The sequence below is a fragment of the Coregonus lavaretus genome (genome assembly GCF_964263955.1).
Source record: "Coregonus lavaretus genome assembly, chromosome: 22".
In the NCBI taxonomy this organism is placed as follows: Eukaryota; Metazoa; Chordata; class Actinopteri; order Salmoniformes; family Salmonidae; genus Coregonus; species Coregonus lavaretus.
The window spans coordinates 29,292,394-29,305,097 of NC_140009.1; the positions used below are offsets into that span (position 1 = coordinate 29,292,394).

Consider the following 12,704-nt stretch of genomic DNA (forward strand, 5'->3'; position numbering starts at 1 on the left):
CTGCTCGGCCATGGAAACCCATTTCATGAAGCTCCTGACGAACAGTTATTGTTCTGACGTTGCTTCCAGAGGCAGCTTGGAACTCACCCTACACACAATGTGTTTACTGAAGTCTGATTTTGATAAGTTTTAGCTACATAACATCAATAAGTTGTGCCTTTTCAGGTTTAGAAGAAGTGACTGCTAAATGCTAACTCCCGTTGGTATAAGCTGGAAGTATAGCTAGCATACAGAAATTGGTGGTGGTAATCAAAGTTGTTTTCAACTATAATGCAGTTGATTGGTGACATGAACATGTATTGGGGTTGACATCCATACAAGCATTATACGCCGATTTCTACCTCAACATAGTGTGAAATACACATATAAACAATAACCTAAATGTAGGGTAATTTTGCTGGGGGGGCAATGGGGAGAGTCGGGATCTTTCCCCCCACGTGTTTCCATGGCATTTCTCTTGTTTTGGTCAACTTCCATTGACCTCTTTACCACATCTATTGGCACTGACAGAGAGGTTTGGAACTCTTTCTTATCGGTCTATTCACTAATTTACCGCATGGTGATGTCACCATGGATGGCCAAAACTCCATCACACCAAAACAGGCTGAAATTGCAGGCAGTCTCTTCAAACAGCTCTTAAACTAAAAGGACATTATAATAATTTTCACAATATTATTCCAACCTCAGTGAGGAAATATATATAAAACACAGGAAAATTACATTTGACTGCACTGGGCCTTTAACAAAATGTATAATAATAAGCAAGTGCATACAGGCCAGCCATGTCACAGTTTGTAGCCAGGGAGCAGGCTACTACTTTGAGCTGAAGAAGCTGGACCGGCCCTGGGGAGCCATCAGCATACTGGCCTGGTTCTTGTGTGTGATGTGAATCTAAAGCGGGAATATGAGAAAAAGGTTGATTTACTCAAATGACCATGTTACTACCATGATACCAACATGTTACCATGTTATATTAACAACATATTATTAGCATCAAGTCCAATGGTCTCTAGCAACTGAACTCTGCTTGGCAAACTGTGTTCCTAGCACTCACCGTACAGGGTGGCTGCATCCAGGGCTCTCCGTCTATCTGCATTGGTAAAGGTTTCTTAGTCCTGAGAGATGGACAGAGATAAGCGAGATAAGTAGTGGGGATGGAATGTTTTTTTTAAGGTGCATTTTATATCTCATCCAGTCTGTACACGTCTCAACATGTCACAAATACTCACCTGATTGTGATCTGGGAGGTTTTTGCTAGTCGTATAGCACTCTTGAGTCCTGTATATATCTGTCCCATCTCCATGGCCCCTTCAAGGCCAACCACCTCCAAACGCCGGTCACTGAGGTCTGTTATGGAAGACGGAAACACTGAACATGCAATTCACACAGAGAGGCAGTAGTTTTCAGTCTGAGACCAGCTGTTAAGATTCAAACCTACTTCACGACCCATCCAGGGTCAAGGGCCTCTTCCAATAAAAATTATGTTTCTCTTTTAACAGCTGTGACATGAGAACTGACCTCTTGAAATGGATACTCTATAACATCTCACATGATATCCTAACAATATCATTTACCAGAAACACCCTTTAACATTTTGAAATCTTGGTTAATGCCAAGGGATATCGCTGTACCTTGTCCACTGACTTTCAGGACTTCAGGGTCAACAATAACCATAGGCATTTCCTGAGGATTCCTCAAGCACTTGCATTCACTCTTCTTGGCTTCTCCCCACAGGTTGGATCCACCGTGCATGCTGGGAATGTTGAGGACAGCGATCCCCTCCATAGAAAGGCCACTCAGGTCCAATGGGGTGCTGCAGCACTGAGGGACGTACAACATCAGACAGACATAGCAACTTAATGAGATGCCATAATGAGATAAACATAAGGCATACCACAGAACTATCAGGTCACCTGTGTTAACCACAACCTCGATGTAATTCTGCATGCTAAAAATATGTGCTTGTTTGCAGACTGTTGAGGTATGTGTTAAGATACACGTTTTCTTTTAGAAAGCTACTGTGTTTATATGTGCTGACGCAAAGCATCCTCACCTCAATTGTAAGACATTCATTCAGTTTCTTGCATGAAGCAGAGATGGTCTCCGAGGTGGCAAACTCAAAGTACCACAACTTGTTCTTCATTCTGAAATATTGGATTAACGTAGGGTCATTTACGCCATGCACAAGGTGACTACCCCTAAAAGGCTAGTCCCCACATGTACTATGTGTGGACTATATGACTCTGGCCTGGTTATTCAAATGTGCTTACCTGCTGTTGAATTTCTGGGGGTGTTTCTCTCTCATCGTATGAAAACGGTGGGCAATAGAGGCATCCTGTCAACACACAACAAGTTCTGAAAAGTTCATAACAAAGCATTCTGGTGTGTGTCGTAAGTATGTAGCCTGGTCACAAATCAGTTTTTGCTGTCTTCAATGTGAAAATAGCCATAGGAGTTGGCAAGATAGCACAAACAGACCTGGGACCAGGCTAGAATTTAAGTCCCCTTGTTCCTAACTCACCACTCCGATGGAGAAGTAGTTGTTGATGATCTCATAAGGCACAGGGTCTCCCGTCTCCTGGGGGTCCTCTAGGATCACCTCTACATTCCAGCGGTCCATCAGCACCGGGGTGCTGACCTCGATCTCCTTCAGGATCCGACACAGATCTGTCCCATCATAACCTACACAGACCACAGAGGTACACTATAAGGGATAATTATGTGCTACCAACGGTCCCACACACAAGTACAAAAACATAAAAGAAGAAACTAAGATGAACACCCAGAGACAGTGATTCATTCATCACATACAGTAGAACTATGGACAGCCGATACAGGAAATATGATCTGTGAACACACAACAGGTATAATGAAAGAAGGACAACCCTGTGCTCACCTCCTCCCCATCTAAGACAACGCGCAAGGTCATTTCCTGTGCCCAGGGGTAACACAGCCACAGGTGGCCGCACTTGAAGATTGGCTTTGTCTGATTGAACCAGAAGGGGAGCAAGAGAGATCAATATTACTCATGTCTACTACATGGGATGCCATTTCTGTAACATGTATGAGTGTTTGGTTAGGAAATTCATAGTTTGTACTCATACACTGAAGTTGATTTGTCTACTGGCATGTACACCACATGGTTTACCAACATTGTGTACTTGACCCCACCTATGGCATCAAGTATCCAGCCCACAGTGCCGTCCCCTCCGCAAACCAAGATCCTGTAATCCTTCAGATTTCTGAAGAAGCACAGCCTGAAACACAGATGTAATATTATGTTGTGGGTGCAGGACAGGACCTAAAAGTGACATTCACTGATGGTTATGGCATCTCAGACAGATATAAGCCATTCAAGTCAACAAAGAGCTGAATTTTATTTTTTATTTTTTGGGGTGATTTCTAAACAAAACTTATAAAAAACAAAAGATATGAAAATAAATCAGATAGAAAATGCTTAACAAAGTCATCAAAACATTGAGATAACCCATGATTAACATCACGGTTATATGTGCAAGACACCAAGTTTATATCAGACACCAAGATCACAGAAGATGACTAAATTTGAGGTAGAAGATAACTAAATTAACAATGACAGTATTGTATCCAAAATCATCTATCATAGTACAATTTTGGGAAGATCAGTGATATCGGTAGTATTGCTCAATTTGGGACCTGGATATCTTTCTCAGATCCTTATTGATATTAGTGCCTAGACCATATGCCTACAGCAGCACATCACATTTTAAGACATCAAAACACTGCTGTTTAAACTTTAGTTTACAGTGACTTTACTGTACAGAGAATGATCTCTGTTCTCCCAGTTTATTCCAGTTGTTGAAGTCAGCACCGAAGACAGATGTGCCTTGGTTTTCTGGAGACTGCAGTGGTTTCATTTCTGTTGAGAGTTAGGAGGTAGACCAGCATTTCCCATTTCTACAGCTGTTGCTATTCTCTCCAGGACACTCATCATATTCTGACTGTGTTCAACCTGATGCTGCATCATGTCATTAACGGTCAAGGCCATGTCACTGACTGTACTGAGCAGGCTGGAGCATCTGGCTAGCCCTTGGCACATTGACTGTAGTGTTGTCAGCTTCCCAGAAGGAGGGAGTGGATCATGATACTTTGTGTTTTCTTTGTGTGAGGTTGCATTCTGATAGGGGCCATTATTCTCCAAGTTGAGGGGAAACGTTGCACTAATGCTGGGGCCCAAAGGTGGTGTGACTGAAGCACCATCCAGAGGTAGTGTCAATAGGACTGGAGGTACAGGAGTAACCAAAGAACCTCCAAGAGATGGAGGCGCCCCCTCTGAAAGTGAAGATGAAGCATAAAGTTAACTAAATGCAAAATCCCATATCTAATGTAATTAAACTAAAGTCATGTTTTTAACACAACTCACCCTCCGATTTCACAACAGTGACTGATGTTTCTCTTACGAAGGTGCATTCCTCTTCCTCTGTTTTCACAGTGATTGACTGTTGCTGCTCAGCCTCAATCTGTGATGGTATCTGATCCTTCAAAATGTCTACAACTGCATGTCCTACAGCAGTACAGTGCAGTACAGCATTATTCAATACTCCTTTATTCTTTCTAGCTCTGAGCCTGTCGTCTCGCCACCTATGCTTCACGTCGCTTACTGTTCGCCTCGCGCCCCCCACTGCATTGATTTCCCATGTAATACTGTCCCAAATTCGCTGCCATTCACCACTCCGTTTATTTCCCATGCGTAAGATATTTTCGTGGCGCATGACCTCCTTGTTCAACACTTGTATCTCTCTTTCGCTGAAATTCTTTTTTCGTCTGTGTTTGTCTGCTTTCGTTTGAACACGCAGAGCTCCCTGGCCTCGCATAGTTTATAGCCTGTGACTGAGCCTAATTTGATCCAAATCCATCGAATTTGTTGAGGAATGTATTCATTCGCACAATTCTGAACGCGATAGCAAGTTGCTAGCTAGGTAAATCCTCTATAGTGCCCCAAAGTTTCAAAATAAAAGTATTCACCTAAAAACGTATTTAAAATTAAATTGTATAACATTTTATGCATTTATATAATATTATAATGGCTTACACAGCAATAAGGTGACTTTTATATAAACTGCGGTCATTTGAGCAGTTTACTATAATTTTCGTGGTTTGAAAACTTAAAGGACTTCTACTGTGAAAAGTTTGAAGACGCGTAGAACCAAGGGTGTGTTCAGAATGCAAAGCGTTCTACAACGTTTCAAATAATCCACTAGACTACCCTACTGTTAAAAAAATTAGCAGAGCTGTTCTATCATTTTGATACAAACTTTCGCTTTAGAACGTCTCAAAACCGTTGCATATTCAAACAATAAGATAATATAATTTCATTACCAGAAACATTAAAGTTGAGGCTCACACACAATCATACTCCCTAAAATGTAAACCTCTTAAATGTAATTTTTTGAGATTCAAAGTAGCTAAATATAGCAGAGTTGTCCAATTAGTGATGCAGCAGAACAGAGTCGTTTTCCATTTTATTCTAATAGTGGTCTATACCATATGCAGTTATCCATATGGGAAACCTTACCCTGGTCCAGGTCCACCATTGGAGAGGTTATACACCTGCCGTGGATTCAGCAAATACTGAAATTTACGCAGAACTCTGAAATAAAATAGGGCTTGTCATTGTAAAATATGAAGATTGACATGGTTAGTAAATAAACAATAAATGCCCATTTGTGTAGGAGTGCTCACAAGTAGCCTCACCTTTCTCCCTGCTTGCCTCCACTTTTAGGGTTCACAAACACTAGCAGAGGATGAGTGTCTGGGACCGGATTAATCTGTTCAGGGATAAATAGTTCATCAAAAGGTTACAGCAGTTTCACAAATGGAGACACGATGTCTACATTGTCAGTGTATTCAGATGGAATATGGCTGTGAGGAACTTCCTAGTGACAAACTCTAAACAAGGTAAAATAGTTAGACACTGTTGTTCATGTGCTCACACCAAGTACTATCCAGAGGTCCTGTAACAGGGAAAGGCCTAGACAGGGTACTAACACGTACCTGAAGCACCTGTCCATCAGGAGTGGTGTTGGGGTCACTGTCGTCGGCTGAGCTCGAGGAGCAGCTCTTCATGCTGTTTGGCCTCTCCTTATGGGGGTAAACAGAGAATGGACAGGCAAGTGAGCAAAGACCAAGAGGGGTGATTCCTCACAAAACTAGAACAAAAAACAACATTTAATTCATATAAGGGTCCTTTGGAGGAAGGATTATTGACATACACTGAGTGTACAAAACATAAGGAACAACTTCCTAATATTGAGTTGCACCCCCTTTTGCCTCCAGAACAGCCTGAATTCGTCAGGGCATGGACTCTGCAAGGTGTCAAAAGTGTTCCACAGGGATGCTGGACAATGCTTCCCACAGTTGTATCAAGTTGGCTGGATGTCCTTTGGGTGGTGGACCATTCTTGATACACACAAGAAATTGTTGAGCATGAAAAACCCAGCAGCGTTGCAGTTCTTGACACACTCAAACCAGTGCGGCTGGCACCTACTGCCATACCCCGTTCAAAGGCACTTAAATATTTTGTCTTGCCAATTCACCCTCAAGTGACATCAATAAGGGCTCATAGCTTTCACCTCGATTCACCTGGTCAGTCTATGTCATGGAAAGTACAGTGCTAATGTTCCTAAAGTTTTGTACACTCAGTATATATTTGACATTTGTATCTTTAAACAATTGAGAAAGAATTAATTGAAGTTGGAATATTTCTGACATTCAGGACTTCTTTAAGACTCCATAATAAGTTTCATCTGTATGTGCTAGAAAGCTTGCTCTGTAATATATGAGTAGTATTTAAAAAAAATTGTATTTTTACCCCCCTTTTTCTCCCCAATTTCGTGATATCCAATTGCGATCCAATTACGATGTTGTCTCATCGCTGCAACTCCCCAACGGGCTCGGGAGAGGCGAAGGTCGAGTCTTGCGTACTCTGAAACATGACCCGCCAAACCGCGCTTCTTAACACCCGCCCGCTTAACCAGCCGCACCAATGTGTCAGAGGAAACACTGTTTAACTGACGAGCGAAGTCAGCCTGCAGACGCCCGGTTGAACAGTGTTTCCTCTAACACATTGGTGCGGCTGGTTAAGCCAAGTAAAGCCCCCCCAGCCAAACCCTCCCCTTACCCGGACAACGCTGGGCCAATTGTGTGCCGCCCTATGGGACTCCCGGTCACGGCCGGTTGTGATACGCCTGGGAACGAACCCGGGTCTGTAGTGACGCCTCAAGCACTGCGATGCAGTGCCTTAGACCGCTGCGCCACTCGGGAGGCCTATGAGTAGTATTTTGATTTCGATAACAATTTTCTTATATCTATTTATGAATATAGAAAATATATAATTTTTTATTTGGCAAGATGTTCAATATCTTGTTAAACATAATTATACTATATGTCTACGGAACATGAGGTTGGTGGCACCTTAATTGGGGAGGATGGGCTTGTGGTAATGGCTGGAGCATAATCAGTGGAAATACATCAAACACATGGTTTCCACATGTTTGATGCCATTCTATTGACTCCGTTCCAGCCATTATTATGAGCGGTCCTCCCCTCAGCAGCCTCCACTGGCCTACGGGCATATCACAGTTCCAGAGTTGGATCTCTGCTACTTTTAGAGTTATGATCCAATTTGTAAGCATTACCACCAGAGTGAATGTGAAAATTGATTCATAATGGTTGACCTCTGCTGGTGATTTGCAGAATGTGCAATGATACAAGTAAAAGGAGGCGTGTGATTGGTTACTATGCCAATTTCTCTGTTTAAAGGTGCACTATACAGAAATCGCTCCGCCATTTACAGGTTGCTAAAATTCTAATAGTTGCCTAATTTTAGTTTGTGACAAAACAAGCAAGTATAGTGTAGAGAATCATTGTACCATCTAAACCGCTGTGAAATATTTTACATAACAAAAAATATTGTATTTTCAGCTAGTGTACAAAACCGAAAGTTAAAGATGCAAAATGCAAACTTACGAACTGGAAGCATAGAAATTTGCAAACATAGAACAGATATACCACTTCTTAGACTTGCTTTCAATGAGGATGACAGATCTTTAACTCACATTTCTATGTGAATTTGGTCAGGTCGCCCAAAAAGTTATATATTGCCCCTTTAAAAAAGGCCATAACTTATAAAACTAGCAGAGATCCCACTTTGGAACTTTGATATGCCTGTAGAGTATTGTCATGTTCAATGATATATTGAAAAAAATGCCAAATCTAAAATGGCATCTTTTCAATATTAATGTTTATATATTTCAATATTCATTAATTAATGTAAGAAAATTGTTATTGAAATCAAAATACTACTCATATTACAGAGCAAGTGGTAAAGCTTCATATGACACCAATTTTTGTAGCACCTACAGATTCAATATTATGGAGTCTTAAAGGAGGCCTGGGTAAGGCCAAAATGTCACAAATGTTCCAATTTGAATTAATTATTTCTCAATTATACTTTCAAAAGGGGGAAATCAGCAGTTGCTACATACATTTTTGGACTTATAAATTAATTATATATCTTATAAATGCCTCATGAACTTAGTTCAACTGTCGTACCCCATCAGAATCCAAAATATAAGCTTGTTTTTCTCCAATGTTTGTAAACAAAGAAAATGTAAACAAACGCTTTAAAACTCTAATTTTGATATAATGGGTGGTCATTATATCCTACTATTACCATTGCATGCGAGTGAATGTTGTTTTTAAGAGAAGAAAAAAGTTATTTCGCACAGTAGAGGTTCCTTAACATTATCTTTATGTGAGCTTTATAAAGTAAATGCCATTTTACAGTGTTGGACAACTGTAATAGGGCAGTAGGTGATCCTGTACCTTTATAACAGGGTAGATGGCCCAGGGGGGGAGGATATGGTCTCTGAGAGTTCCGCAGTTACAGTCAGAGGGCTCCTGGGAGAGACAGTCATCATGGCGCTGGAACACAGTAGCAGCCAGTGATATAGCTAGCTCTTATCAAATTATTAATTTATAAAGCCAATTACATTTTATTTATAAAACCCTTTTTTACATCAACAGTAGACAAAGTGCTTATATATATATATATATATATATATATATATATATATATATATATATATATATATATATATATATATATATATAGTTCCAGTCAAAAGTTTGGACACACCTAGCTAGGACTTCGGGCTAGAAGGTTCGATACCTGCTTCCTGCCGGTTTTATTACAATATATATATATATATATATATATACAGTGGGGAAAAAATGTATTTAGTCAGCCACCAATTGTGCAAGTTCTCCCACTTAAAAAGATGAGAGAGGCCTGTAATTTTCATCATAGATACACGTCAACTATGACAGACAAATTGAGAATAATTTTTCCAGAAAATCACATTGTAGGATTTTTAATGAATTTATTTGCAAATTATGGTGGAAAATAAGTATTTGGTCACCTACAAACAAGCAAGATTTCTGGCTCTCACAGACCTGTAACAACTTCTTTAAGAGGCTCCTCTGTCCTCCACTCGTTACCTGTATTAATGGCACCTGTTTGAACTTGTTATCAGTATAAAATACACCTGTCCACAACCTCAAGCAGTCACACTCCAAACTCCACTATGGCCAAGACCAAAGAGCTGTCAAAGGACACCAGAAACAAAATTGTAGACCTGCACCAGGCTGGGAAGACTGAATCTGCAATAGGTAAGCAGCTTGGTTTGAATAAATCAACTGTGGGAGCAATTATTAGGAAATGGAAGACATACAAGACCACTGATAATCTCCCTCGATCTGGGGCTCCATACAAGATCTCACCCCGTGGGGTCAAAATGATCACAAGAACGGTGAGCAAAAATCCCAGAAACACACGGGGGGACCTAGTGAATGACCTGCAGAGAGCTGGGACCAAAGTAACAAAGCCTACCATCAGTAACACACTACGCCGCCAGGGACTCAAATCATGCAGTGCCAGACGTGTCCCCCTGCTTAAGCCAGTACATGTCCAGGCCCGTCTGAAGTTTGCTAGAGTGCATTTGGATGATCCAGAAGAGGATTGGGAGAATGTGATATGGTCAGATGACTTTTTGGTAAAAACTCAACTCGTCGTGTTTGGAGGACAAAGAATGCTGAGTTGCATCCAAAGAACACCATACCTACTGTGAAGCATGGGAGTGGAAACATCATGCTTTGGGGCTGTTTTTCTGCAAAGGGACCAGGACGACTGATCCGTGTAAAGGAAAGAATGAATGGGGCCATGTATCGTGAGATTTTGAGTGAAAACCTCCTTCCATCAGCAAGGGCATTGAAGATGAAACGTGGCTGGGTCTTTCAGCATGACAATGATCCCAAACACACCGCCCGGGCAACGAAGGAGTGGCTTCGTAAGAAGCATTTCAAGGTCCTGGAGTGGCCTAGCCAGTCTCCAGATCTCAACCCCATAGAAAATCTTTGGAGGGAGTTGAAAGTCCGTGTTGCCCAGCAACAGCCCCAAAACATCACTGCTCTAGGGGAGATCTGCATGGAGGAATGGGCCAAAATACCAGCAACAGTGTGTGAAAACCTTGTGAAGACTTACAGAAAACGTTTGACCTGTGTCATTGCCAACAAAGTGTATATAACAAAGTATTGAGAAACTTTTGTTATTGACCAAATACTTATTTTCCACCATAATTTGCAAATAAATTCATTAAAAATCCTACAATGTGATTTTCTGGATTTTTTTTTCTCATTTTGTCTGTCATAGTTGAAGTGTACCTATGATGAAAATTACAGGCCTCTCTCATCTTTTTAAGTGGGAGAACTTGCACAATTGGTGGCTGACTAAATACTTTTTTTCCCCACTGTATATATATACACACACACATACACATACACACACACACATTTCTAAGTGGCCCCAAACTTCTGAACGGTAGTACAGTGAGGAAAAAAAGTATTTGATCCCCTGCTGATTTTGTACGTTTTCCCACTGACAAAGAAATGATCAGTCTATAATTTTAATGGTAGGTTTATTTGAACAGTGAGAGACAGAATAACGCATGTCAAAAATGTTATAAATTAATTTGCATTTCAATGAGGGAAATAAGTATTTCACCCCTCTGCAAAACATGACTTAGTACTTGGTGGCAAAACCCTTGTTGGCAATCACATAGGTCAGACGTTTCTTGTAGTTGGCCACCAGGTTTGCACACATCTCAGGAGGGATTTTGTCCCACTCCTCTTTGCAGATCTTCTCCAAATCATTAAGGTTTCGAGGCCGACGTTTGGCAACTCGAACCTTCAGCTCCCTCCACAGATTTTCTATGGGATTAAGGTCTGGAGACTGGCTAGGCCACTCCAGGACCTTAATGTGCTTCTTCTTGAGCCACTCCTTTGTTGCCTTGGCCGTGTGTTTTGGGTCATTGTCATGCTGGAATACCCATCCACAACCCATTTTCAATGCCCTGGCTGAGGGAAGGAGGTTCTCACCCAAGATTTGACAGTACATGGCCCCATCCATCGTCCCTTTGATGCGGTGAAGTTGTCCTGTCCCCTTAGCAGAAAAACACCCCCAAAGCATAATGTTTCCACCTCCATGTTTGACGGTGGGGATGGTGTTCTTGGGGTCATAGGCAGCATTCCTCCTCCTCCAAACACGGCGAGTTGAGTTGATGCCAAAGAGCTACATTTGTCTCATCTGACCACAACACTTTCACCCAGTTCTCCTCTGAATCATTCAGATGTTCATTGGCAAACTTCAGACGGGCATGTATATGTGCTTTCTTGAGCAGGGGGACCTTGCGGGCGCTGCAGGATTTCAGTCCTTCACGGCGTAGTGTGTTACCAATTGTTTTCTTGGTGACTATGGTCCCAGCTGCCTTGAGACCATTGACAAGATCCTCCCGTGTAGTTCTGGGCTGATTCCTCACCGTTCTCATGATCATTGCAACTCCACGAGGTGAGATCTTGCATGGAGCCCCAGGCCGAGGGAGATTGACAGTTCTTTTGTGTTTCTTCCATTTGCGAATAATCGCACCAACTGTTGTCACCTTCTCACCAAGCTGCTTGGCGATGGTCTTGTAGCCCATTCCAGCCTTGTGTAGGTCTACAATCTTGTCCCTGAGATCCTTGGAGAGCTCTTTGGTCTTGGCCATGGTGGAGAGTTTGGAATCTGATTGATTGATTGCTTCTGTGGACAGGTGTCTTTTATACAGGTAACAAACGGAGATTAGGAGCACTCCCTTTAAGAGTGTGCTCCTAATCTCAGCTCGTTACCTGTATAAAAGACACCTGGGAGCCAGAAATCTTTCTGATTGAGGGGTCAAATACTTATTTCCCTCATTAAAATGCAAATCAATTTATAACATTTTTGACATGCGTTTTTCTGGATTTTTTTGTTGTTATTCTGTCTCTCACTGTTCAAATAAACCTACCATTACAATTATAGACTGATCATGTCTCTGTCAGTGGGCAAACGTACAAAATCAGCAGGGGATCAAATAAATTTTTCCCTCACTGTATGGAATGCTTGTAATTATACTTCAGTATACCATAGTAACATCTGACAAAAATATCTAAAAACACTGAAGCAGCAAACTTTGTGAAGACCAATACTTGTGTCATTCTCAAAACGTATGACCTCGACTGTACACACACACACACATATACTACCGTTCAAAAGTTTGGGGTCACTTAGAAATGTCCTTGTTTTCGAAAGA

The 12,704-nt window shown here is 41.4% G+C and overlaps 1 protein-coding gene across 1 annotated transcript in view; it reads right to left on the reverse strand.

Annotated features, from left to right (window-relative positions):
• Positions 1–606: 606 nt before the first annotated feature.
• Positions 607–12,704, reverse strand: part of LOC311149427 (diacylglycerol kinase alpha-like) — a 30,296-nt gene continuing 18,198 nt past the window's right edge. The window contains exons 11-23 of the mRNA XM_084186622.1: positions 8,866–8,964; positions 6,034–6,120; positions 5,734–5,807; positions 5,555–5,629; positions 3,172–3,257; positions 2,897–2,986; positions 2,522–2,682; positions 2,271–2,335; positions 2,054–2,144; positions 1,632–1,821; positions 1,230–1,347; positions 1,055–1,115; positions 607–891 (exon numbers count right to left, since the gene is read on the reverse strand). Coding sequence (XP_084042748.1) covers positions 814–891; positions 1,055–1,115; positions 1,230–1,347; positions 1,632–1,821; positions 2,054–2,144; positions 2,271–2,335; positions 2,522–2,682; positions 2,897–2,986; positions 3,172–3,257; positions 5,555–5,629; positions 5,734–5,807; positions 6,034–6,120; positions 8,866–8,964 — 1,275 coding nt within the window. The 3' untranslated portion in view covers positions 607–813. The remainder of the gene's footprint in view (positions 892–1,054; positions 1,116–1,229; positions 1,348–1,631; positions 1,822–2,053; positions 2,145–2,270; positions 2,336–2,521; positions 2,683–2,896; positions 2,987–3,171; positions 3,258–5,554; positions 5,630–5,733; positions 5,808–6,033; positions 6,121–8,865; positions 8,965–12,704) is intronic.